The 24,703-nt window shown below is 42.1% G+C and overlaps 2 protein-coding genes across 2 annotated transcripts; both read right to left on the minus strand.

Annotated features, from left to right (window-relative positions):
• Positions 1–171: 171 nt before the first annotated feature.
• Positions 172–12,476, minus strand: slc12a3 (solute carrier family 12 member 3). The gene is made up of 26 exons (XM_026172446.1): positions 11,443–12,476; positions 11,225–11,368; positions 10,590–10,665; positions 10,400–10,495; positions 10,157–10,296; positions 9,948–10,058; positions 9,108–9,219; positions 8,893–9,023; positions 8,662–8,746; positions 8,199–8,359; positions 7,481–7,588; positions 7,020–7,143; positions 6,010–6,111; positions 5,750–5,905; positions 5,567–5,666; positions 4,374–4,485; positions 4,125–4,262; positions 3,859–3,965; positions 3,604–3,686; positions 3,323–3,400; positions 3,128–3,226; positions 2,922–3,033; positions 2,478–2,564; positions 1,579–1,717; positions 1,400–1,467; positions 172–1,262 (listed from the first exon to the last, which is right to left on the minus strand). Exons 1-26 carry the CDS (start codon positions 11,722–11,724, stop codon positions 1,121–1,123), a joined length of 3,093 nt encoding a protein of 1,030 aa, XP_026028231.1. The 5' UTR covers positions 11,725–12,476; the 3' UTR covers positions 172–1,120.
• Positions 12,477–14,351: 1,875 nt separating this feature from the next.
• On the minus strand, positions 14,352–21,626 carry LOC113025064 (uncharacterized). Its single transcript, XM_026172447.1, has 4 exons — positions 21,310–21,626; positions 21,161–21,216; positions 17,624–19,984; positions 14,352–17,549 (listed from the first exon to the last, which is right to left on the minus strand). The coding sequence occupies exons 1-3, from the start codon at positions 21,333–21,335 to the stop codon at positions 17,877–17,879; spliced, it is 2,190 nt and encodes a 729-aa protein (XP_026028232.1). The 5' UTR covers positions 21,336–21,626; the 3' UTR covers positions 14,352–17,549; positions 17,624–17,876.
• Positions 21,627–24,703: the final 3,077 nt, after the last annotated feature.

Below are 24,703 nucleotides of genomic sequence, written 5' to 3' on the forward strand. Positions count from 1 at the left end.
GCTTCCAAAGATCGTTTATTTAGGAATAACCCACACTCTGGTGCCATTTGAGAAGGTATCGAAAAGCAGAGATAAACGCGCTTAGACCCGGGCTAAAGTCCAAGTAAAAAGCGAACACACACCACCAAAGTGAAACATTTGTATGTTTTCTTTTGTACACTTCCTGTGAGCTTTCTTCAAGGTTTTGCTTTTGCTGTTTTCTAAAACAGTCATAGTGAGAGCTCCTGTCAACTTCCGTCTCTGATAAGAGAAGCAAAACTATCTCAGCTGAAGTTGCATCAGGCGTGTTACATCAGCTGTAAACTTTCAGATATTCCCACAAGATTTATGCAGAAAAGTGAACGGAGCCACAAGATGTTAACGACACGTCTGAGCAAAACATCGGAATATAAATACTGCCGTGAACAAATGACCAGAAACTACAACAGCACCTTTAAACATATTTAATACTGTATCATGTTTTGATTATATGCATATACTTACAAATACAAGTATTTATTAATTTAATGATCGATTTATTACATAGCTCGTTGGTTTAACTACAAGAGAGTTACAACAAGGACATGTTGTGATACCGTGTGTTCCCATTGTACCTCATTACCTTAATATTGTACCTTAATATTAAAAAGAGTACTGAAGACTTTATTTACAAAGTTAAATTAGACTGATGGTGAAGCTATAGGAGACCATTGCTCCTGTGCCACAAATCAATAAATAGAAAGATTTAAAAAAAAGAAGCATTAGCATTTTCTGTCAATATCAATTATCTGTCAAACAAAGACCTGCATAATTATTTCAATTATTTATGTTAGCTATATTTATTATTTTTTATTGTATATTATGAAGTGGAGAGTGCAACATTAGCATGAAGGGACCCTAACTGACAAACAGAGGACACTGTACAGTAGACGTCTTTTGACTAATTTTTGTGATCAGAGTTAATCAAAATGTAACAAAGCATTTCATGTGCTCATTACTGAAGAAAGTACATTCACTGATACCTGAAAATCAAATTACAAGAAATAAATCTATGGAAAAATAAATGTCTTCTGTGGCCTGAAAGGTGTTGTAATGTCAGGATAACTGGTTTCATATATGTCCATTGGTCTCACTGGAGATGTTACTGGCAGTAGAAGGTGAGAACGTTCTCCTGGTTTCCTCTGACCAGAAGGACTGGAGGTCTCAGATCACGAGACAAGAAGTCGAGCCAGGCTAGGTAGAGCGTGCTGGGACACACTCCTCTCCTCCCCACTGGCATGGTGCTGTCAGGAAACACAGCAAACCGCTGATTTTCACCCAGTAACAATGAGCTTGAAACATTCTCAGGTGAAAGCTTCACAACACCTGTAAACTCAGCACTTTCCATCATTTATTAAATAAAAGCAGAAAAACTACTCACGTTATAATGAGAGCGGCCTCTCTAGAGTAATCCAGCAGTACCTCATTTAGACGGATCTGGCGAAGAGACTGAATTCCACAGGAAAAAACAAACAAAACGTTCAAACTAAGATGGGATGCGCGAGGAAAGAAGAAATGTTTTGGCTTGGTTTAAACATATTTGATCAGTTTGTGTCTGACCTTGGCCTTGTTCTTCTCGAAATCCTGGTCTGTGATCATCCAGGGCTCCTGATGTTGGCTTGCACATCCAGAATCTGAGTCCGGCTTAGAATTTGTATCCACCCTGAAGCGACTGACCATCTTCTCAAACTGATGGACACTGAAGCACACAGAGACAGAGTTTGGAGTTATTCCATCTCAAATCATCGTGGGCCTTCTGTTCAACTGTCTGGTTTTAAATTTTAGCTTCACATATCATACTGTACTTTAAGACTTTTTTAAGTCTTTCAAATTCATTTAAATAAATCAGCTGTAGTCTGAGATAGACACATTATAAAATAAATAAATAGGGAAGCTAAAACTTTATATCTCCCTATATATGCTCAAACTCTGAACCAAAACAATCCTGTTCAAATCTGAGACGCCCGAGCAGAAAATGTAAAACAATTGCTGATTAGTTTTAGAAGAAAAAACTCCTAATTCAGCTAAATTGAATATTTTTAGATGCAGCAGCTCATAGATTAAGTGAAATCTTAAAACAGTTATCTAAAGATTTTTCTGAAATACTGTGTTCAAATATATTCTTTGTCATAAGCAACAATCTCTAAAGTCAGCATGGCGACAAAAGCTGCAGTTCGTCTAATGGCCACTAGAGGCCGCTTTCAAAAGTGAGTCAGTCCTCATAGACTCTCCCGGCTCTTCACAACAGCTGTTTGGTGGGTGGGGATATTATAAAAGATTAAAGTTAGTGATTTGGCTAATTTACTTCATATACCACAAAAAAACAAAACAAACAAAGCCTAAAATAAAATTAAAAAACCACAAAAAACTGAGTGATCGGGATTCTTATGTTAGCTGACAGCAGCTTTTTTGGCTCACATTCCCAAACATCCATCCTTCATTCTCATCTTCAAGCTTACTTCATCTGCTGAGGAGGCTGGTTGATTTCAGGAAGGACTTCGACACTATGGAAACCAAGACGGAACTTCTTGATCAGCTCCAACACCCTGGAAAGAGAACGTGAGGCTGGAGTGAGCACATGTCTAACAGCGTGCAGTCTGTGTCTGCGAGAACGCAGGATGTCAGACCATATACTGCATTTCCCCGTTTCTTGGGAAAACAAAGTAAGGCTTTCTGATGGAATATAGACTGATGATGATGCAAGATTGTTCAATTTTACGGTGAAAATAGCAAAACTTGGCTGTCAGTAAGATTATTTTTATATTACTGACCAATTAAAAAACAAACTAGTTTGACTCTAAAGTGCTGCGTTCCTGAGATGATTTGGGCATTTGGAAAAACTCCAAGAGAAGAAAGAAACTTTTTGAAGCGATCTACACTGTAGACCTGTGCATGATACTTACTCCTGCTTCTGCTCGTCCTTTTTCTCTGCGTCTCCTCCCACAAACACTCGGACCTTACACTTGGCCCAGCGCTTTCTGCGGGTCAGCAGGTAAGGCAGCAGCAGGGTCAGACCTGGAATACACACACACACGCACGAGGAGTAAATGTCTGTGGACATTCTTGAATTAAGACATAAAGCAGGCGACTAATGGAGATGTACTCGGACCTCCATCATCAGACAGCCAGTACACGTCGATGGTCTTCTTTCCCTGTTTTTTCTGAAACTGTGTACTATGCTGAGGCTCGGGCTCGATGGAGACAGAAGCTGCAAACAGACAACGTGTTTTATAGAATTTAAATGACACCATAGAGGGTCTTTGGGTATTCTGTGTGTCTGTGATATTATCATGCATTTACATACATGTGGGGTTTGTCTGAATGCAGGAAGGAACAGAGATGCTGTTGATGCTCTCTGGTCCACCGTCAAAACTTGGATTAACTGAAACAAAAACAAGAAATTTCTTTGCACATTCATTTATTTGCAGGCAGCTACTTAAAAGATGATGGATAAATGTGGACTGCACATCCTAGCGCGCCTCTTGTTGATGCCAAGAGCAAAGTGCCGTGGGAACGTAGCAGTGGCTGCAGCATTCCCGGGTTCATTGATGTGCAGCCTGCTGCGATATGCATGCAGGCTCTCACCGTGTGACTGAGAGGGACTGGAGACCTCTAATCCCTCTCTCATCCTCAGCACGCACACGCCAAACTGCAGGTCGAACGCATCACTGAAAGCGACATTTAAATGAATGACCATGTGCATCAACACACACTCGTACCCTTTAGCTTTTATGGAATTGAGGTTCAGTTTTTAAACAATAAATATTTGATATCGCAAAAATAATACTCTGTTAGCAATACTTTAGCAGCGGTATTGGTCATAAAAGTTTTCTGGCTTACCGCATTACTCCTATGTAGTTGTGAGCAGCCTGAGGTGTGTCACTCCGCCAGTCTTTCTTGAAACCCATGATGAGAACATTTGGCTTCACACGGCCCAAACCTGCCCCCTGGTGGACAGTCAGAACACCAGCAGGTGAGGATTCACGTGTGCTTTTCACACCTCAGTCACTACAAAAGGGCAGCACTGGCATTGTGGGTGGGCCTTGCCCCTCAGCCCAATTCTGCTGATACATCTCAACTATCAATTACAGTATTTCACCCCTGACCTGTAGCAACACGTTAACCCCAGATTGCAGATCTGCAGCCACCACTCCTCTGTAGAACGACCCGGCCTTCCTTTTGTTGAGCCAGTTCAGGTGACTGTCGCTCATGGCCTTCTCCAGTACTGAAGGAGAGGGATCATCCTGCGAAACACGGGGAGGAAGGTAGAAAGATTTCATCACTCCGCTTTCAAACAATTAATCATTGTTCCGATTATTGTTTGGATTTATTGTGCGATCAGTGGGAGAACTCACAGTTAACACATTTCCACACAACATAAGACTGAGATCTTTTGTGAAACAGCTGACGAGGTCCACCAGGGCTGGACGACTGCTGGGAGGGCCCGTTAGCACCAAACACTGGGGCCTGAAAGTGTTGGAGTTAGATACGGAGCAGTTTACTCTTCATGTCTCACGTATTTTGTCTTTTCTCTTCCTGGAAAATCACTAAATAAACTTCTATCAGTCCTACTCTGCTTTTTGTCTGTGAAGGTTCTCAGTCATCCAGGTCATCGTAGTCAAAGGAGCTTGCAAAGAAAAGCGTCTGGACTTACAATAACAAGTCTGCTTTTTGTATCTTGGTGCATAAGCTAGACTTTACCATTTATTTTTGAGGGGCATGTCCTTGGTGACCAAGGTCATTGCAGTCCTGAAAAAAGTCACTAGACTTCATGTCTTCATGAATCCAGAAGAAGTTAAAATAAGCATCAATCGTTCCAGAAACATTGGTTCAATCTTAGAACGTAAAAGTAAAAAAAGCTTTGCTTTAAAAGTGTTCTTCCTCCCCACCGTTGCCATAATGTCATTATGAGGTTAGTGAAAGTAACTGAAGTGTTGATAAAGTCCTTCAAAACAAACTTTAAACTACTGCATTTCAACCGTGGATCCAACTTTAGTAATAGTATAAAAACTGGTAACACTGTTGCAAACTGAACGAAAAAAAAAAGAATCCCCTGGACTAAAGAGGAAACTTAACTTCATTTAGGATCTCCAGAAACACTCATCCAACCTTCAAATTTTGATAATAATAATAATACATAGCATTTTATTTGAAAGCACCTTTCAGAACTCTCAAGGACACTGTACACAGCAGAACAATAAAAGCAACATAAAAACAAGCAGTTTAAAGAATCATATAAGACATAAAACAAATTTAAAATAGCAGAGTGGAGAGGTTATGTGGGATAAGCTATTTTGAAAAAGTGAGTTTTGAGTTGGGACTTAAAGAGAGAGAAGGAAGAGATATTTCTTAAATCAGGAGGTCAGGGATTCCAGAGTCGAGGAGCAGAGGAGCTCCCCATGGTGGCAATACCGGGAGAGGGGACAGAGAGAGAAAGAGAAGAAGAAGTCAGATTTAAAAGTGAGTTCCTCAAGTGTGAGCTAATAGTGGATCTTCAGCTGTTTGGGGTGTGTACCTCACAACAGAAAGAGACACTGGAGAGGCTCACCTGTAGTTCTTGACGTGGTCCTCTACGCTGTTGAGGCCTGCACACCTGCTCAGAGCCATGTTGTAGGAGCTCGCCTGCACTGATGAGCCCCAGTTCACGTCTAAACGCAGCAGAGAGGGAGTGAAGCAGCAGCATGGCTTTGTTTTTACACACGTGTGCGTGAGAGAGTTTGTGTGTGTTTACCTGGCTTCTTGTAGAGTGTGTATGCCAACAGAATAAAGACGACGCCAAAAGCAATAAGGGCCGCCCACCACGTCAGCAGGAACATGATCACCACGGAGCATATGGCGCCCAGCAGCGACAGCCACTTACTGTAGAACCTGAAGGACGGACGCCAACCTGCACACACAGACAGTTAACATATGTTCATATTTTAACTTGAGATGATGATTCATTCTTATATACAATGATAAAGTCAGCTCTGCCATCTCTCAGCTGGTTACCTGGTGAGTTGGTGATGGATGCGTGGAAGCAGCTGAAGTTGATCAAAGCGTAGGAGCAGAGGAAGAAGTTGGAGATGATGGGCGCGATGGTGTTCAGCTCAGCTGGTGATGCAATAAAAGAGAAGAGGATTTATTTGTTTTCTGTGATGGCTTCACATGAAAAAAGCGTTTGATATGAAGCCGCAAGGAAAAAGCTTGATAGCATAATTAATAACTTAATACAGTTTTGATTTGGCATTAACAGATATCAGCAGTAAGATGAGCTTAAGTACTTGGCTGCCTTTGGGCTTCATAGAGCGTATGCCATCACACATATCAAAACTGTTTGATTTCATGTACATTTGGTAACTTGGCTGACCCTTTACAAAGCAAACGCTCCTACTGAAACATCTTACTGGATCTTTATGGCGCTCTGTAAAGCTACAGAACAGTCATTTAATGTGCAAAACGGTTCTTTTTAAACATTCTCTCTGCAAAGAGCTGGTTTATTAAATGCTATTGAAATGCATTTAAAGAAATGACATGAATTTGACTAAAGGGATTGAAGATTTTAACTGATCCTATGGTTATTATGATTTTATTAGATAAATTATATGTAATATGATTATATGAAATAACATGTATTTCTAAACAGTTTTGAAGAATTTTTTTTTCTTAAATTAGATGAAAACAGCAGAAATGTTTGTGAATTAGGAAACTCTTTCTCAGCAGCTACCCATCATTGGTAGTCTCTGCTGTTTGGGTTTGAAATGTCACTCACATACTGACATTTAAAACCCCAACAGCAGGGACTACTAATGATGAAAGATGGACACACTGTTCCCAATGCAGAAGTGCCTTGAAACCGCATTCTTTCTAACTGCCAGCAGGGGGAGACTCCTCCAGTTTGTCAAAAGCATTTTGATTGCTGCGTCTATGATTCCGTTATTGCCCTCTGAACCTGTCGGGTATGCCTCTAACTCATCTTATTTGAAAGATATTACACAACTCGGACTCTTTCAAAGTCTCACCAATGAGGATGAAGCAAGCAGCGATGATATATGTGAGAAGGTATCCTCTGATCGGTTCATTGTTCTTGCCATAACTTTTGCCAAAGAAGCCAATGAGAGGGTAGAGCTGATCCTTACACAGACACTGTGAGGGGGGGAAAGGTTAGAATAAGAAACACATTAATACAAGAAAGAAGACACTCAGGGACTTTCATCGTTAAAGCTGAGTTTGCGACCTGTGGAGTAAGAAACAAGAAAATGTAATATTTGGTCTAACATGTTCACCCTGTGTCTAAACAATATTCCTGCAGATATCCCAGATTCCTCTCATACTCTATAAGTGAGTTTACTGCCCGTATCTACGGATGTGAGACTTCATCTCTTTAAGCCACAGTAAAGCAAACACTCTGTAAAAACATTTAAAGAGTCACAAGAAATATCTGATGGTTGTAAACCTCCGTGAAGACCGACTGTGCGTGTACCTGGAAGACTTTGGGAGCAGACACCAGGCAGGCCAAAGCTGATGACAGAGTGGCTCCAAATATCCCAGCTGTGATGAGGGGGCCGAAGGCTGACACCAAGCTCATCGACTGCAGACAGAAATACGCTCACTCAGTACACTCAGAGGGCAGAAACATCTTTGTGTTTACAAGGTGACCTGCTGTGGCTGCTTAATAGAATGGGAGTGTGACCGTGGAGTGACAGTAAGGGGAAATTACAGAAAAGTAGTGAAAGTGTGTAAACGGGATCACCTTAGTCAGGTAAATGGTCAACGGCCTGTATTTGTATAGCGCCTTACTAGTCCCTAAGGACCCCAAAGCACTTTACACATCCAGTCATCCACCCATTCACACACACATTCACACACTGGTGATGGCAGCTACATTGTAGCCACAGCTGACAGAGGCGAGGCTGCCGGACACTGGCGCCACCGGGCCCTCTGACCACCACCAGTAGGCAACGGGTGAAGTGTGTCTTGAAGGACACAACGACCGACACTGTCCAAGCCGGGGCCGGCAACCTTCCGATTACAAGGCGAACTCCCAACTCTTGAGCCACGATCGCCCCATAGGTAGGACAGGGTAGAACAGACTAGAAGTTTCCATGATGACCAGGAAGAAAATGCAGCACTGACTTTTATTTCCTGTGTGTGTGTGTGTGTGTGTGTGTGTGTGTGTGTGTGTGTGTGTGTGAGTTGACCTGATAGTAGTTGTGAATACCATAGACGCACGTCTTGTTGTTGATGCACCCTGTGAAGTCCCAGCCATACTGGCATGCTGTACCAACACAATCCTCGACTGCTGATGAGGGAGACAGCGTGTCGTTCAAAACGCCAGACGCATCCCGCACCACGCAGGATCCTGGGAGGACACAAAGACGAATTTAAGGGTTGCTTTTTTTGGTCTCCTACAGGAGGAAAACTGTGCGATCAGGGAGCTGTAAAACAACAATTATTGGGATACTATGCACATAGAGCCGTGTGTGTGCGTTATGATAAAGTGTGGTGGAAACGGCTGCTCTGGCAGAAACTGCAATAAAAGTGGTTTGGATACTTTGCAGGTGCAAAATGCAGTTACAAGACTTGCTTGTAAGCTTATTTCACATAAATAAAATAAAAAAGTATCAACTCTAAAGCAGAGCTTTTTCCAGAGGCATGCAGTACCAATGGTAGCAGAGATGATGAGGTAGGATACTGTGGTCCAGAAAATAGCCAGCAGCGTCCCTCGGGGGATGGCCACTGCTGGATTCTGAGGAGGAGACGACAAAGGCTTTTAAAAACATGAACATATGTAAATTTAATTTAAAGCTGTGTGTGTGTGCATGAAGCCGACTGGCTTATCTGTATATTATTCCCACTATTAAAAAAAAGAAAAGAAGCATTTGTATAACATGCCTTCAGATCTCCGGAGATGTTCGCTCCTGCCAGGATGCCCGTGGCAGAGGGGAAGAAAATGGAGAACATGCCGAAGAAGCTGCCCCCTGGCCCCCGATAGTCAGGTACAAAATTTGCAGCAAAGATATTTGCTGTTAAAGGGAAGAGAGTGAGTTTACAGGAGAGCTCGGCAATAAACTACCGTAAACTGCAAGACCGGCTCACTGCATAGTCACCTTTGTAGCTAAAGAAACCTTTGGATTGTTTCTCAGGTGAAGCAGGAATGATTGTTCCAACAATGTAACTGGCAAATGAGACCATGATGACTATGAAGAAGAGAACCTGTGCCTGTGGGAGGAAGAATAGGCTGTAAACATGCAGATGCACACACTGTAAACAAAAGATGGACAAAGTCACATCGTTATGCATCGATTATGTATCCAGGTTGAACTAAAAAGCAGTTTTTTGATTTTAATTTTTAATTTTATTTAGATTATTTATTGAGCCAGAAATGAAGGTGGTGGAGATGGAAACATGGAAAGCTTGGTTAGCAAGCATAAACACGCCCATGCATGAATAAAAAAAAATGCAGAAAAAAGGCCATTAAAATGTGACAGTTTCACCAACGCAAACTTCTCAGCTAACGGAGGCGAGACCCAGGAGCTAAGCCTGCCTGTGCCAGCACACCTTTCAGTTAAGAACACCACACTGCTGAGTTACCAAAATCTGAAGGGGACATTAGCTGCTTTTGCACCAGGCTGGAAACGTGTTAATTTTATTGCTGAAGTGTGGCTCAGTCTTTCATCATTGGCGGCTGTGACTTGGTGTCTTGCTTGTCGGGTTTATCACAAAGACTAGCGTCAACATGCTAACTAGGAAGAGGGCGAGTCCTCTGCTCTTATGTGAAAGAGTGAGATGGCTTCAAAAATGTTGCATTAATGATTTTTCCAGATACCGGACTGGTTAGGGACTCTGGCTTCATAATCTGAATACAAAATTAGCAAAAATTCTATTCATTTAAATCCAAACCACTATGGCAGCTTATCATAGTGTCACATACAACTGATAAAGCTAACCTTTGACTCCCAGGCCATGCCAGCCATTGAGATGCCCAGCAGACATGTCACCGTGATGATGCCGATGATGCGGATGTCGTTAGTTCGATCCACCATGACGGCTCCATTTTCCTGATGGCGCACAAAGACATTTCACGCGTAAAGACAATGAACAGACATTATTTACTGTATTTTATAAAAGCGCACGTATAAAACGGCATGCTACTCACACGCATGAGGTCAGTAACAGTCTCAGCAAAGCCCACGGTGTGCATCGCCACAGCTACAGCATTCGCAAAGGCAAAGATGAGACCGATTGACCCGCCGAGCTCTGGACCGAGGCTGCGACTGATCAGAAAGTACGTCCCGCCTGCAGATGAGAGGGTAGATTAAAAAGTGAGCACTGTGTGTGGAATCAGCAGCATTAAAAGTAAAGAGCTAGGCTGTTGCATGTGGCAGTGAACAAATCCAACCTCCTTTGACTTTGCCATTGGTGGCGATGGCTGAGGTCGAGAGACCAGTGATCCCAGTTATAGTCGAGGACAGCAGGATGATGACCCAGGTCATCCCTGATGAGAACAGGGAAACACACCGTGAGTGTGAGGGATACTCACCGTCTGGGAAACATGTGCTGTGGATAAAGGATGCTGTCGTTGGACATACCTATACCAGCCTGAGCAGTAATCCAAGGCAGCCTCAGGTACAAGATCACCCCCCATATGTTCAACATGCAGCGGATCTGAGAACAGATGCAACACTGAGTGAAGCCTGCTGGTCTCTAAGTATCATCAACGGCATCACTGTGGAGGCTCAGTAAAAGTCCTGTTTCTGTCCCAGCCTACATGCACGGTGAAAGTGAGCTTGTAGAAAGTACATCAAATATGAAATCGTCATCAATCTACTTTTTTTGGTTTTGGAAGAAACTTAAAGTTTCACACGGGTAATATTTTTAACTTCCTTTAACAATAAGTCGTTGACTGTACTCTGTAACCCTTTAATGCCTCAGGGAGTCAAAAACAAGCAAACATGTTCAGAAACAATTTCACATTTTCACAGCTTCACGTGCAAAAACAGGCGACAGTTAAATTACATTAGTCTCAGATTTGAATCTTTTCTAATTCCTTGTTTAAGTTGAATTAAGTTGCAGGAAACACAAGACGAATGCTGCTTTAGAGGCCTTCAACGTTAAGTCTAAGAAAAATATCTTTTAACTTCACGTATCTGGAGATTCAAGATTGCTCCAAGTTCAAAAACAGCAGCAGAAAAATCGCCTCCCATCGGTCAAAGCCTCCACCTACCATGACCCCCTGCACCCATCCAAAGCGCGTGGGTTCAGTTGGCGGCTCCTTTTGCTCATCCTCATCTTCCTCAGAGCTGTCCTTCCCTCCTGCCTCCGCCTGTCCACCTGTTGTCTCTTCATACATGGGAGGTCTGGAGTCATCCTGCTCAAGACACAAAACCAAACTCAGTTCTTCTCTCTTAGTTTTCGTAATTAAATAAATAAGAGATCCCTCACCTCAGGGCCGGCGTGCAGCTGGAACAGAGACGGCCTGAACTGCCTCCGTCGGCCCCACACCTCCGTGTTGGCATAGAAGTCGTAGCGCGGCGGGGCATCCAGAGTCTCGTAGCCAGTTAAATCAACAGATACGCGAGATGCGACACTGCTGCCATCCCCATCACACGTGTAGTAATCGGACTCAAAGCCTCCTGATGTCGCTTTACCATTAGCCACTGGCGCAGGGAGATTGGCTCTGTAGGCAGCCAGGCGAATGCCATCATTGGCTCCTTGTAACTCCATTCAGAACAGCAGAATTATCTTTTTAAAAATGTCTGTGACCACGAGTCTAGTGAAGAAAGGGAGCCGACGTTGAGCGTCCTATCCCAGCGTCTGAGTCAGTGACTGTGCAGGAGCCATGCTGTAGCTCAAGATGAAAGAGGGGTTGGTTTTATATTTGACCTTAACTATGCAGGAAGAGCCTGAAGCCGTGGTAGAGGGCTAGTTCAGTGAACAATTAAACAACTTATTACACAACCTATTAAGCCTGACACGGACAATTTCACATGACAGGGTCAGCCCCTTTTGGACTGAGCAGGGCCAGTTAACACACGGTTCCATTTTTATGGAGTCACATGCGCAACGCCCTTCAACACTTCAAAGTTTTCCAAAAGCTCAAATAATGGAGGAGTTACCAGAAGTGGGGGATTTTATAGCCTGTGTGTACTTCTTATTGCTCAGTTTCGAGAAGTTGGTAATCTCCTGAGGGGACTTTTGGTTAAGATGTAAAACAGCATCATTACAGACAAACACGCACCTGCAGCATATCCTCGACAGTTAAATCAGTCAACAGAGCACGAAAGAGTTTGAAATTATCATGACTTTTCCAGTCGCATTTCAGTTTCACTTGTTTCTCTGCATCAAACCAATATGGTGTTAATTATACCCTAACAATCAAGACAAATATCTAATGTCTGAAAATGTAAATTTAGAAGAAAAAAAATCGACTGGATATTTTGTTTGGATATCTTGGCTAAAAGACAGAGTTACAGACAACATGCATCACTGTGAAAGTTCTTCTTGGCGACGCTACACAGCACCACAAACGTGTATCACCCAAAATGGGAAGGGGGGGTCAGGAGGGCACTGGCCACCACCCAAATACTGGGCCTCCCCTGGCAAGACTGCCCCATGTTGGCAATAATTTTAGTAAACGTGAGCAGAAGACCGAGGAAGACACCCTACAATGAGCTGAAACATTTACTTATTCATATAGAATTGTTGTCATTCACACTGTGCCACTTTGTCGGCCCCTCACAATTTCCCGTCGCCACCCCCTCCCCTCCGTTGTTCTGTTTTTGGTGTACCACCCCAATATTTTCAGGTGCCTCGATGTGGCCACCCCTATGAATACGTTCTGGAAGAACGTCATTGTTCCCCCACAGTAACAAATGCCAACCTCACTGTTTAAAAGTCACAGGCTCTCCATACAAGCTATGATTAATGCAAACTTTCACAGAGATTCGTGTCATATTTACTACTGCATGATGCATGACAACTAAAAATGATCTTCAAATATTTAGTTTGTTGTGTGAGATCCTTTAACCTCCTAGCACCTGGCGTCCACATATGTGGACATCACATGTTGGGTTATTTAGACCAAAATACTCAATTTTGATACGTTTCATCTTTTCAAATTTAATGAAGATCAGATGCTTTTAGTCTTTGCTTTAGAACAATTTAACGTGAGCGTGCCAATCTGTGATTACAGCAGAATCGTCACTTTATCGACCACCACATGGAAACATTATGGAACAAACATACACCCGAGACTGTGACAAAATATAACTTTTAGTCTACTGTAAACCTAGAACGTAACCAACCCGTCCTCAGAAACAACAGTATTAACACTTCACTGATGTATTCTTTTCATACTCTGCATCATGTTGGGAATAAACCAGATTAACTCATACTACATGCATTCATGGAAAGATACAAACGGTTGTTAATCTGACAGATGTAACTTGTTGCATCTCTTCACGCTGCTTTGTCACAGTATAACACCGTCACTCAGCTTCCTCAGACGTTCTTGTCATATTCGAGCTGCAGAGCACCTGAAACATTTATTTTGCTCACAGGACTAATTCTGTCTTTTTCCGGACCACCGTAACACAAAATCCAGAATCTTACTGTTTGTAAGTTTTGGGCTGTAAGAGTAACTTTGGTGACATCACTGTGATGTCACCTGGTTATTTTTCCAGAATTAAACTTCTTAGTTTTTGCCTGCAGCTGAACAGTGCTGTTACGACACCTTGATAACAAAGAAAAGACCCATTTCCACTTAAAGGTGGAGGCTCATTACTCTGAATTACTTCTTCCTTTTTAAAACAGTTAAATAATTAAGCTGGGCTGTGTGTTCGGCAGCTGCAGCTCTGCAGTTTAAAGAAATGACCTTGAAGCAGAAAAACAAACAGAGACACCCAGCAGGTTTTAAAGCTCTGGGTTTATCCGTTTTCTCTTATATAAATCTGAGATAACTGCAGTGTCCTTCAGTGTTCAGGTAAAATGTAACTAAGCCCCACATGTTGTTTAAATCTGTACCGTCTACTTAATTAACCTTCATTTTGTCATTTACAACAGTGCTATTGGATTTTGCATTTTAAGCTCTGCCATGCTTCCCATAGATCAGGTATAACCAAACTCATTTTACACTGTGAGACAACCGAGTAAAATTAAATATGTAAAATAAAAGTTCTGCTAGTTCATTGTCCAGCCTGTTCTTGTAACTGGTTCTTATATAGAGTTTTTCCCACTGCGAGCACCCAGAGTGCTTTACACAACTTGCCTCATTCACCCAGTCAGACAAACACTTTCTATGCTTTTTCATGGTAAGAGCCATTTTTAATTACAGAATTTGAAGTTTTCATTAATTCACAAAAAGTCTTTTAATTTCCAAACAAAAATGAAAAACAAAAATTATTACATTTATGTGATCGACAGTAGGAAAAGCAACTTTGTCTAACTCTGTTATTAGGTGTTGTGTCAGTGGTGAAGTAAGCATCTATCTCAATAGGAAAAACTACAAAACTATGGCCATATTTGAGCTTTTGCCAGGGTAACTGTGGGCCCAGGACTTATGTTTGACACCCCGGCATAGACTGCACCAAGGTAAACTGGACAGATAAACACGACTCTGCTTTTTGTTCTGCCCTCATTGACATTTCGATGTAGTTGATCATTGTTATGTTTTATCATTTGATTCCTTACTGAGGGAACAAAACCATCGCTTCCTGTAATGATGATCTCATCAGGAAATAGTTACATTGATTCCACTGAGGAAAACCCACAACTGTAATGAATTTCAAACGCGATACTGCAGCAACAAACGTTTTCCTTATCTGCTCGTTTTTTTTCCCCTCTTTTTTTTTTGGGGGGGGGGGGCACAGTGGATCATCTTCCTCAGTCTCATCCTATCCCAGCATCCTCCTCTGTAACGTCAACATGCATGTCCTCCTTCACTACGTCTGGAAGCATTTATCTGGTATATTCACTCTCCCTCGGCTGCACGTGTGCAAACCATTTCTGACCTCTCGGACTCCGAGCTTCCCTCCGAGGACTCATTTCTAATTCTGTTCATTCCCAATGAACATCTTAACTTCTCAGAGCCGCTCTCAGCTTAAAAACCTTTCCTTTTACTCTCACTGCTCTGAGTCCATCACAAAACACCCCTGACACTCGTCTTCACCCATGTCGCCCTGCCTGCTCTATCCTCTTCTCTCTGCTCCGTCTGTTGTTTTGGACGTTTGACTCCAGGTATTTAAAGTCCTCCCCCCCCCTGCTCCTTGCAGCTTCAATATTACACCGGCTTCCTCTCATTCGTGCCAGATGTGTTCGTTACACTGGCAAACTGTACAAGTACTCAGACTAGTTATTTTCAATGGAAAATTTATATGGTTTGGTGATATGGATGTAAATATGATATTCATGTCCTCAACTCTTGAACCCAGTGAAAAAGTAAAGACCTTTAATAATCTACAGTCAGCCAATTTTAAAAGGGCAATTAAAATGTGTGTGAATGGGTGGTGATTTTCCAGCACACTAAGCAGCAGTAACCTCACTTCAAGAGCTACGTTGGAGTCCTCTTCCTCCTCTCCCTCTCGATGTACTTGCTCCTTCAACTACTCCAGTGAGTTCTCATCGTTGAATACAATAGACGACACATTTGTGAAGAGTCTTGAGATTTGACAAAGACTCTGAACGGTTTTCACTGGAGCTAATAAAAACTAAACGGGTACCTCAACACTATACCCCGCTGTGATAAAAATACTGGGTACGAGCAGATTAGGTTTCAAAAACGCAAAGTTACCAACTTGCAATTAGAAGGGAAAAGTAAACTATGAGAGTAATGGAGGCAGTGTGCAAGGTTTGCAGTGGCAGTGGGAAAAACCTGAGCTCCCACGGAGGCGCCACCAGATTCGCACTACAAGTATCACACATGATTCTCTTTAGACAAAGCTAAAGACAACAAAAGCCACTCCATGAAAGTGGAGAGTTACTTTTCTGGGAGTGTGAAAAAACAAGACCGTGGTGAGTAAAGCAAATAAAGGTTAAATATAACTAAATGCTGCTTGGCTAGCCTCATCTGCGGAGGAGACATTTGAATAACAACTTCAGCCAGTACCACAATATTTCTCTCTTTTGCTTTAACATTTTATATTTGTTAATTTAGCTAGCAGAGCAGTCTAGTGTGTCCAACTCTGACCGAGACATGACTGAGCAGAGTGATCAATTTGTCTTTACACTGTTTAAAACACACTGGTGTTTGAATATTTCTTAGATAATAACACTGGTAGAAGGGCCGCTCAGGGCCCCACCAGACTCGCCAGTGGTGGAATAACGGGAATCTAGACAGACTCATTATTTATGCTAACAATTAAAAAATGCCAGTGGTGAGCAGATAACTTCATAAACCAGTTTTGCATTAGGGGAAAACAAAAAAGAAGGTTTAGGGATGTATTGTTGGGGGGGGGGGGGGGGGGGGGAAGCCTCGAAGAGCTTAGATTTGGAGACTAATTTTTTTCTTTTCATACAAAGGGTAAGATCCACCATTCAGTGACTTTTAGAAAAACTAAAAGCAAGAAATGTTTCAGAGTTGGCCAGTATATAACCATGAAATGTTATTGGATTGCTTTACACTCAATACAATTATAGAGACCAAAAAGGATGAGTGACTAGTTTTCTATAGATAGTGAACATCGTTTATTTTCCATCAGTGCCACTCTTCCACAAGTGGTTAACCCACAGGTCAGACTACAAGATGGTGACCTAAGGGTTATAAACCATGTAACAATCACGTAACTGACTATGTTCCCAATCACACCATTTACAACTCTGTTGGATCTGTTGGTAATTAAAGTTTGAGCTCAAACAGGAACTAAAACACAAAAAAGCAAGAAACAACACAAGACATTCCTCTACCTTTACCACCATAAAGCATTTTCAGTTAAACTCTTGGCCAGCCAGACTGCTTCTCTGTGGCCTGTAGACTGACTTCAACCATGGAAACCCTGAGGTTTCCAGATGTGCCTCCTTCACCTTATCTTAGATTAATGTCCTAGTAGTGATGCAGTGCCAATGCAACAAGTGCAACAACTTGTCAGTGTTTTAATCTCAAACCTCCAACAAAAACATGAAAACAGCCTCTTTGCACCTCTGCATTTATACAGTTTGAAGAAACTACAGGTCACTGTGCTCGGCTGCAGCTCTGTGAAATACCATGACATCCTGGAGGCTTTTTGCTGTGAAGCTGCAGGGCACAAGATTAGACTAAAAATCAGTGCACCCGGCCACACAAACATGGAAAGCTGCGCTCTGCAAGAGCTAAATCTATACTTCATGTTTTTTGTATGGATTAAACAAAAACAAAAAGACTTCGGTCAGCTTAACAGGTTGAAGTAGCTAGATATTTCTAGCCTTTGCTGTCACCTGCTTTCAGTTTATAGTGCACAGACATGACTGTCACTGTTTCGTCTTGAGAGCAGCCAATCAAAAGACTTAAACAGGATGGAGCATGGGCACTTTCACATGAGTAGACAGTAGATTAACATCTCTTCAGTTCAAGTGCACAACTGTAAGACAAGAGATTCAGACATTATACCAGTTTTCACAGATGTATTCAAATCACAAGAATGTAATGACTCACCTAAACCTCAGGTACTTTTTGCTTCCAATTGAACTGACAAGGCTGTTATCAAAGTGTTGTTAGGTAGGATGAACAGAGGTGAGGATGAAAATGGTTCCAGATTGTTTGGGTTTGTATCCTGGTTGTCACTGGAGATGAAATCAGAAGGGCTGGTGGCTGGATATGAAAAAAGAAGTCTTGGAAGCAAAGGGATGAACTGTGAACTCTGATAGTTTTTGACAATTGCAGATTTAAAACCTTGAGCCTGAACTTGTTAAACATAAGCAAGTTTGTTATGACCATCACTTCCAGCCACATCAAAAAGTTTTGGGTAGTCGCGTTTCCTGTTGAGTTTGTTTCTGGCAGAGTCCTGTCTTTGGACTCTCATTTGGCTTGAAGACATCGTTGACCTGTCCTGAAAATATGGCCAACTGTCATAAGATTGCATTTTGGCATGAACCGGCTCATAATTCTGACGTGCAGCTGCAGAGTTAAAGGCAGGCCGTTCTGATCCAAAGTGGGTTGAAGTTGACCGCGACTTAAAGTAAAATGGCTCATAAGCCTGTTGTGCTTGTGAGTGTCCAATAGCAGCATAGTTTAAGGCAGGCCAGTCTGAGGTTAACCGATCTGAGCTTGATTGTGGTTTAATATGAAATGGCTCATAAGTTTGCTGCTGTGGTGCTTCGAAGTTCAGGAAAGGCTTTGCAGATGCAGCCATGGTTGAACTAGATTGTGGTTTAATTGGATATGGCTCATAAGTTTGCTGTTGTGTTGTTCCAAAGTAAGGTCGCTCTGATACAGCTGGGGTTGAACTTTGTGGTTTAATGTGAAATGGCTCATAGGTCTCTTGCTGTGGTGCTGCAAAACTTAGGAAAGGCCTTGCTGATGCAATGAGGTTTGAATTCGATTGTGGTTTAATGGGATGTTGCTCACGAGTCTGTGTTGTTCCAAAGTTCACAAGAGGCCGTTCTGTTCCAATATGCTTTGAACTTTGTGGTTCAACACCAACTGGCTCATGAATGTTTTGCTGGGGTGATGCAAAACGTAAAGGCCTCACTGGTTCCACCAGGGTTGAACTGGACTGTAGTTTGATGGGATATGGCTTATAAAGCTTCTCCTGTGCATCTGCACCAGCAGAGTTTAAGAAGGGTTGCCTTAATCCAATTATGGCAGACTTCGATTGCGGTTTAACTAGATATGGCCCATAACTCTGGTGTTGTGTTGTTCCAAAGTTCACAAAAGGCCGTTCTGCTCCAACCTGATTTGAACTTGGTGGTTTAGCACGAACTGGCTCATGAATGTGATGCTGTGGTGATGTAAAACGTAAAGGCCTCGCTGGTTCAATCAGGGTCAAGCTTGACTGTAGTTTGATGGGATATGGCTCATAAGGTTTCTCCTGTGCTTCTGTACCAGCAGAGTTTAAGAAGGGCTGCCTTAATCCAATCATGGCAGAGTTTGATTGTGGTTTAATAGGATATGGCTTATAACCGTCGTGTTGCGTTGTTCCAAGGTTTAGGAAAGGCTGTTCTAATTCAGTCATGGTTGAACTTTGAGGTTTAACACGAACTGGCTTATAAGTCTGCTGCTGTGTTGTTCCAAAGCTTAAGAGAGGCCTTGTTGACTCAGCCAGAGATGAACTTGGCTTAATATGAACTGGCTCACGAGTCTCTTGCTGGGGTGTTGCAAAACTTACGAAAGGTCTTCCTGATCCAAATAAAGTTGAACTTGATTGTGGTTTCATGGGAAATGGCTGCTCCTGTGTTTCCGTCTGGCCCATACTAGCAGAGTTTAAGGAGGGTTGCCTTGATTCAGTCGTGGCTGAAATGGGTTTTTCTGGGTTTAAAACATCAGGAGTCTCTGGTTTGTGTTGACTTGCCAAGTGGACAAAATGGCTATTGGTTGGGGTGTTGAGAGACTGAGAGACAGATGAAGAGGAAACAGATGAGCCGACCTGAAAACCTGGTTTGGCGACAGCAGGCGCATCATTTCCACCATCATGTTTTTTATTAGAAGAATTCTTTCCATCATTTCTTATCAGGAAATCAAGAAAGGGAATCTTCAGATTGAATTCATAGCTTTTGGGTTTGGGTGACAGATATTTCTTCTGTGGTGGAGGCTGGGGTAGAACAGTCTCCTTTGGCCATTTGGTGGCAACATTAGATCGTGGCTGCAAGGGGTTTGCAGGCTTGAGGTTTGAGGCTTTTTGGTACACAATGGGATGGTTTTGTTTACAGATATGGAAAGGGGCCGTCCTAAAACGTCCCTGCTTTTCCAATGTTTTGTCCTGGGCACTGATGTAGTAGAAAGGATGACAGTTCTCATAGTTGTAGGCTTCTTCCTCTCCTTCACTTTGCCACACTCCCGGTTGCACAAAACGTCTGGCTATGAAAGAAAACAGGTGAAGGTTAAGTTACAAATTACATTGTAAAATTTGGACATTTAGACTATATTTTCCAAACCAACACCTCTAGAACCACAACAGCATATTTCTGCAGGAATCTATCATAAGAGCATAATTCATTTGATCTATTTAGCTTCATAATTGGTGATTAGCAGCACAGAAACAGTTTGCTAATGTACAGAGCTACATTACCGTTTTTTCAAATGAGGTTTCTCTGGGAGGAACAAGAACAAAGCAGAGATGTGCCATAAAGAATAAACCGGCCTGACAGTTGGCTTAAACAAGGTTCTTGTTTAGTTCCCTGTGCGACATTTTAAGCAGCGTAACATGAAGCACAGGACAACTCATATTTAATAGTGTGGAGCATTTAGACCCTGTAACTCCATAACATTAAAATACTGCAGATATACTCTACACAGTCCTGTTTCAATGTACATGGTCTTGAAACAGGACTGTGAATAAAGCTTACTTTTAATTTTTTTTTTTTTTTTTTTTTTTTTACTTACACTGGTATTTAACTGACAATATTTAATCATTTATTAGATTCAGATTGTAAAAATTACATTTCAGGACTGAAGAAGAGTGCCACCTCGAGTCCCCTTTATAGATACTCCATTTGCTGTATAGCAAAACAATATTGCAATAAAGGAAAGAGTAAAACAGTTACATGTGGATTTTTGTATTAGTTCCCTCTTTTTCCTGTCAGTCACTGACTTAATTACCGACATATTGCTTTATTCTGCCACACAGAAATGCGGTTACATCAGGAAAGTTGTTAATTTAAATTACTCAACCTCCAACTTTCTGTCTGAATCCATGAAGGCGGAGGAGGAATGGCAGCAATCCTTCACGCCATGGACCCAGACAGTTTTAATTTGAAAGGCTAACTTAACCTGTTCCTAATCAGAAAACTACATCAAGATACAAACAAAAGCAAATGCACAGTTTGCTTAAAGCACCACCCTGACTTGTCAGTGCTGTGTATCAGATCGTAGGCCTAGTGTTTGGTCTTACTTTAATTAGGGGAGCTGGTAAATTGTTGCTAATGGCTCAATTCTTAACAGGGTTAGACTTGCAGGACGTTATAGTAACACAGGTATTTTAACAAGAAGAGTTTTAGCCCCATTTCCAAACAGCAGGAGGTGAGTCAGGCTTACCTCTTGGAAAAGCTGAGGAGTAGTTCACCTCACTCAACAAACAGACCAGCAATAATCTGTTAAACAGTTACAAATACACAGTCAAGGTAGACTCAAGTAAATAAAATGGACCTAATAAAACCCATTTGGTTTCATATTTAATGTGTTACCTTGTAATTAGGAAGCCAGCAGCCATGACTGCTGCAGTCGCTGTGTCCTCACAGCTGCGAGCGCTGAGCTGGACTGTGCAGCACAGCTGCCCTGTCAGCCGTGGATCCAGAAAGCCCAACTTCCAGCTCCTCCAACTAAACACCCACGAGACTCAAAGTCGAGCATCCAAGCCACGCGGCTGTCTGTATGTGTCTTTTCCATCTTCCTAATGAAAAGTTGGGCTGAAGCAAACTCTGCCTCACACAGGTGCAAACACTTGATGTGATTGGCCTGGCTGAGATGTTAGAACAGGGCTGCCCAATCCTGGTCCCCGAGAGCTACTATCCTGCAGCTTTTAGATGCATCCCTACTCCAACACAGCTGAATCAAATGGTTTGATCTCTTCAGCATGCCATCATGTTTGGCAAAGGCCTGATAACAAGCCATTCATTTGATTCAGGTGTGTGGGAACAAGGATGCATCTAAAAGCTGCAGGACGGTAGCTCTCGAGGACCGGGATTGGGCACCCCTGCGTTAGAATGATTGAATCTATGCCCCAGAGGGGATGTGGACAACAAGAACACATTTGATTTTAACTTCTACAGTACAGCGCTGTATTGTTTTCCTTTTACAGTTTTATGCGCTTATACACATTTTGACATGAAATAAAAGACTAATAATAAAAGTCTTGCATTGAGCTCAAGCACCAACATAAAATAAATCTGCCACATTAAAGGCAAATTTATCAGAGGTATGAAATATATGTTTTTTATGTTAAGAAAGCAAACAAAAAAAGACTTGAGATACTTTAAGATTAAATAGCTGAATTGTTCTTGGGGTGAGGCAACACTACATGACTGAATGTGCTGTTTAGCCTTCAACCACAAACTGAAGCTAATTTACCTGCCTGGTCAACGACACACTACAAGAACCTGAAAGTATCACCACAACCAGATTTGGCTGTGGAAATTCATGAACAGCTGAAGGAGGATGAGTCGGTCTGTCATCTGTGGCCAAGCCAGGAAATAAACATGTAAAGGCTCCAACATACACACAGTGAACTTGGGTGCTTTTATTTTGACGTTACTGAGAAAATCATGAGAGAAATAAATGAACACTGAACAGAAAATGGTAAAGGGACAGAACACATTTACAGTGTGCGTTAATCAGCTTGACATGTTTGAATACAGCTCTAAAAGCTTTCAAGCTATGTTCAAAAGGTTGATGAAAGATGAATAAAATTTTAATATCCGATTCAAACTCTAGAGTAGACTGTTTTTCCTCTTTTTTGTACAGAGGAGGGAGAGTGGATACACTGACAAAGGATGTCAAAAATAGAGCTGCCAGGCAATAAAGAGGAAGACCTCAAAGACGATTCATGGATGTAATTAAGGAGGACAAGCAGAGGGTGGAGTGAAAGAGAAGGATGCTGGGATAGGAGGAGAAGGAGGCAGACGATCCACTCTGGCTAAAGAATAAGATGCACTGGGATTTAACCCAGTGAGCTCAAGTTCACACAGACTCACCAAAATGTGATAACAGAAAATGTTTTATTTATTTATTTATTTTTAAAAAAAAGCAACTTCGCCCGATCTGATGATTTCCTTTGTGTGGTTGGTGTGAAAAACAAACAAACCCCCACCATGGACACAGCTGCAGGAATGTAAAACTGACCTACAAATCAGTCAAGCATAAAACAGGCATCTAACACACATGAGCCAGTGTTTATCTACACAACAGACAACTTTAAAAATAAAAGAAACTCCAACGACAGCCATAAAACTTTATTTTTCACCAATAATGGAACTCCCAAAGAGCTGGTTGCTGAAAATGTGGCATCTCTCATGGCATGCAGTGGCGGTACATCTAGCTATGAAAAATTATCATATTTGTCCATATCCAAGGGATGACTTGAAGTAAGGCTAGGGCCACATGTACACAGGTATTTTTGAAAATGCAGATTTTTCTGTGCATTTGCACCTTTCGTCCACACGTAAAACTGAAAACAGATTTTTAAAAACTCCTGCCGGGTGGAGAATCTCAAATACTCAGTTTTTGCGTTTACGTGTGGATGAGGAAAACTGATATTTAGCCACGGAACGTCACAGGTGTGCGCTTTGTTCGACGCGACGCTGTGCGCCATGTTATTGTTTACATGAGATGAATTTCTACAATGGCAGATAGAGACAAAATACTGTTGCTGTTAATCTGACTATCTGCAGTTCTTACACAGTTACTGTCCGTCCGTTTAGAAAGACAGAGACATCAGAGGGAACTTCGGACGTGGCCTCTACAGTCAACACAGCTGCTTCCACAATCCTAACGTGGTTTTGAATAAATTTACTTTATATTGTTCATTCCTAGTTGCAAGTCTACACCAACCAAAATACTTTTAACATTTGAAATGCTGAAGGCATTTGAAAAGTAACAAATTTGTCTGCCTTTCCAAGAAAACAAAACCTTTTTGGAAGTACTTTAGTCTTTCCATCCCAGGCTTCTGATTTGCCAACATTTCATTTTTAGCGTTTACATGTGGACAGAAATATTTTTTTTTTTTTTTTTTTTAAACGAAAACCTCCATTTTTACCCGTACACAAGTGTGGGGCTGCTCAAGCTCTTGCCAGTTCTAGGCCAATCAGCATTTTGTCCATTGCCTCTAACAGGGCTGAAACTGGTACCTGAGCAGACTACCACTTACAGTTTTGCGCTACATCCAGTCACTTTAATTTTCAAGTATGATTTGGAGGAAAACGCAAGGTTCTTGAATGATATGCTAGTAGTGGTGTGGCAGGCGTTAAAAGCTTGAGAGCCTGCAGAATTAAGTTTTAGATCATTAGGGCGATCGTGGCTCAAGAGTTGGGAGTTCGCCTTGTAATTGGAAGGTTGCCGGTTCGAGCCCCGGCTTGGACAGTCTCTGTCATTTTGTCCTTGGGCAAGACACTTCACCCATTGCCTACTGGTGGTGGTCAGAGGGCCCGGTGGCGCCAGTGTCCGGCATCCTTGCCTCTGTCAGTGGCTACAATGTAGCTGCCATTACCAGTGTGTGTGTGAATGGGTGGATGACTGGATATGTAAAGCGCTTTGGGGTCCTTAGGGACTAGTAAATCGCTATATAAATACAGGCCATTTTAGATCAGGCACACTCAAACTTAACAGCCTCAATTTTAGGGGCTCGTCTAGAGGCAACATGTTGGTGAATACTATAATCTGAGAATTACATATTTTGCTTAAAGGGATTTAGCCAAGGCCAGCCAATCTGGACTGGGTGCAGCAGAATGTCTTCTTTCAGCAACTGCCAAACCTCAGTGCTCCACTGCATTTGATAAAGGCTCAGGAGGGGACAGGTCTCATTTAACCCTTAGAAGAATCATCTTACCTAAATCTTTGTCATTATTCACCAGGGAGAAAACGTTA

The sequence above is a fragment of the Astatotilapia calliptera genome, chromosome 7 (genome assembly GCF_900246225.1).
Source record: "Astatotilapia calliptera chromosome 7, fAstCal1.2, whole genome shotgun sequence".
Classification (NCBI taxonomy): Eukaryota; Metazoa; Chordata; class Actinopteri; order Cichliformes; family Cichlidae; genus Astatotilapia; species Astatotilapia calliptera.

Excerpts from the sequence above, each read along its gene's own strand:
- slc12a3 (XM_026172446.1), bottom strand. The coding sequence starts at position 11,724 with ATGGAGTTACAAGGAGCCAATGATGGCATTCGCCTGGCTGCCTACAGA. Across the intron at positions 10,496-10,589 it reads TACTGCTCAGGCTGGTATAG|GGATGACCTGGGTCATCATC; the intron begins GTATGTCCAACG and ends TGTTCTCATCAG. Across the intron at positions 9,024-9,107 it reads AGGTTTCTTTAGCTACAAAG|CAAATATCTTTGCTGCAAAT; the intron begins GTGACTATGCAG and ends TCCCTTTAACAG.
- LOC113025064 (XM_026172447.1), bottom strand. The coding sequence starts at position 21,335 with ATGGCTGCTGGCTTCCTAATTACAAG. Across the intron at positions 21,217-21,309 it reads GCTGGCTTCCTAATTACAAG|ATTATTGCTGGTCTGTTTGT; the intron begins GTAACACATTAA and ends ACTGTTTAACAG. Across the intron at positions 19,985-21,160 it reads CTCCTCAGCTTTTCCAAGAG|CCAGACGTTTTGTGCAACCG; the intron begins GTAAGCCTGACT and ends TTTCTTTCATAG.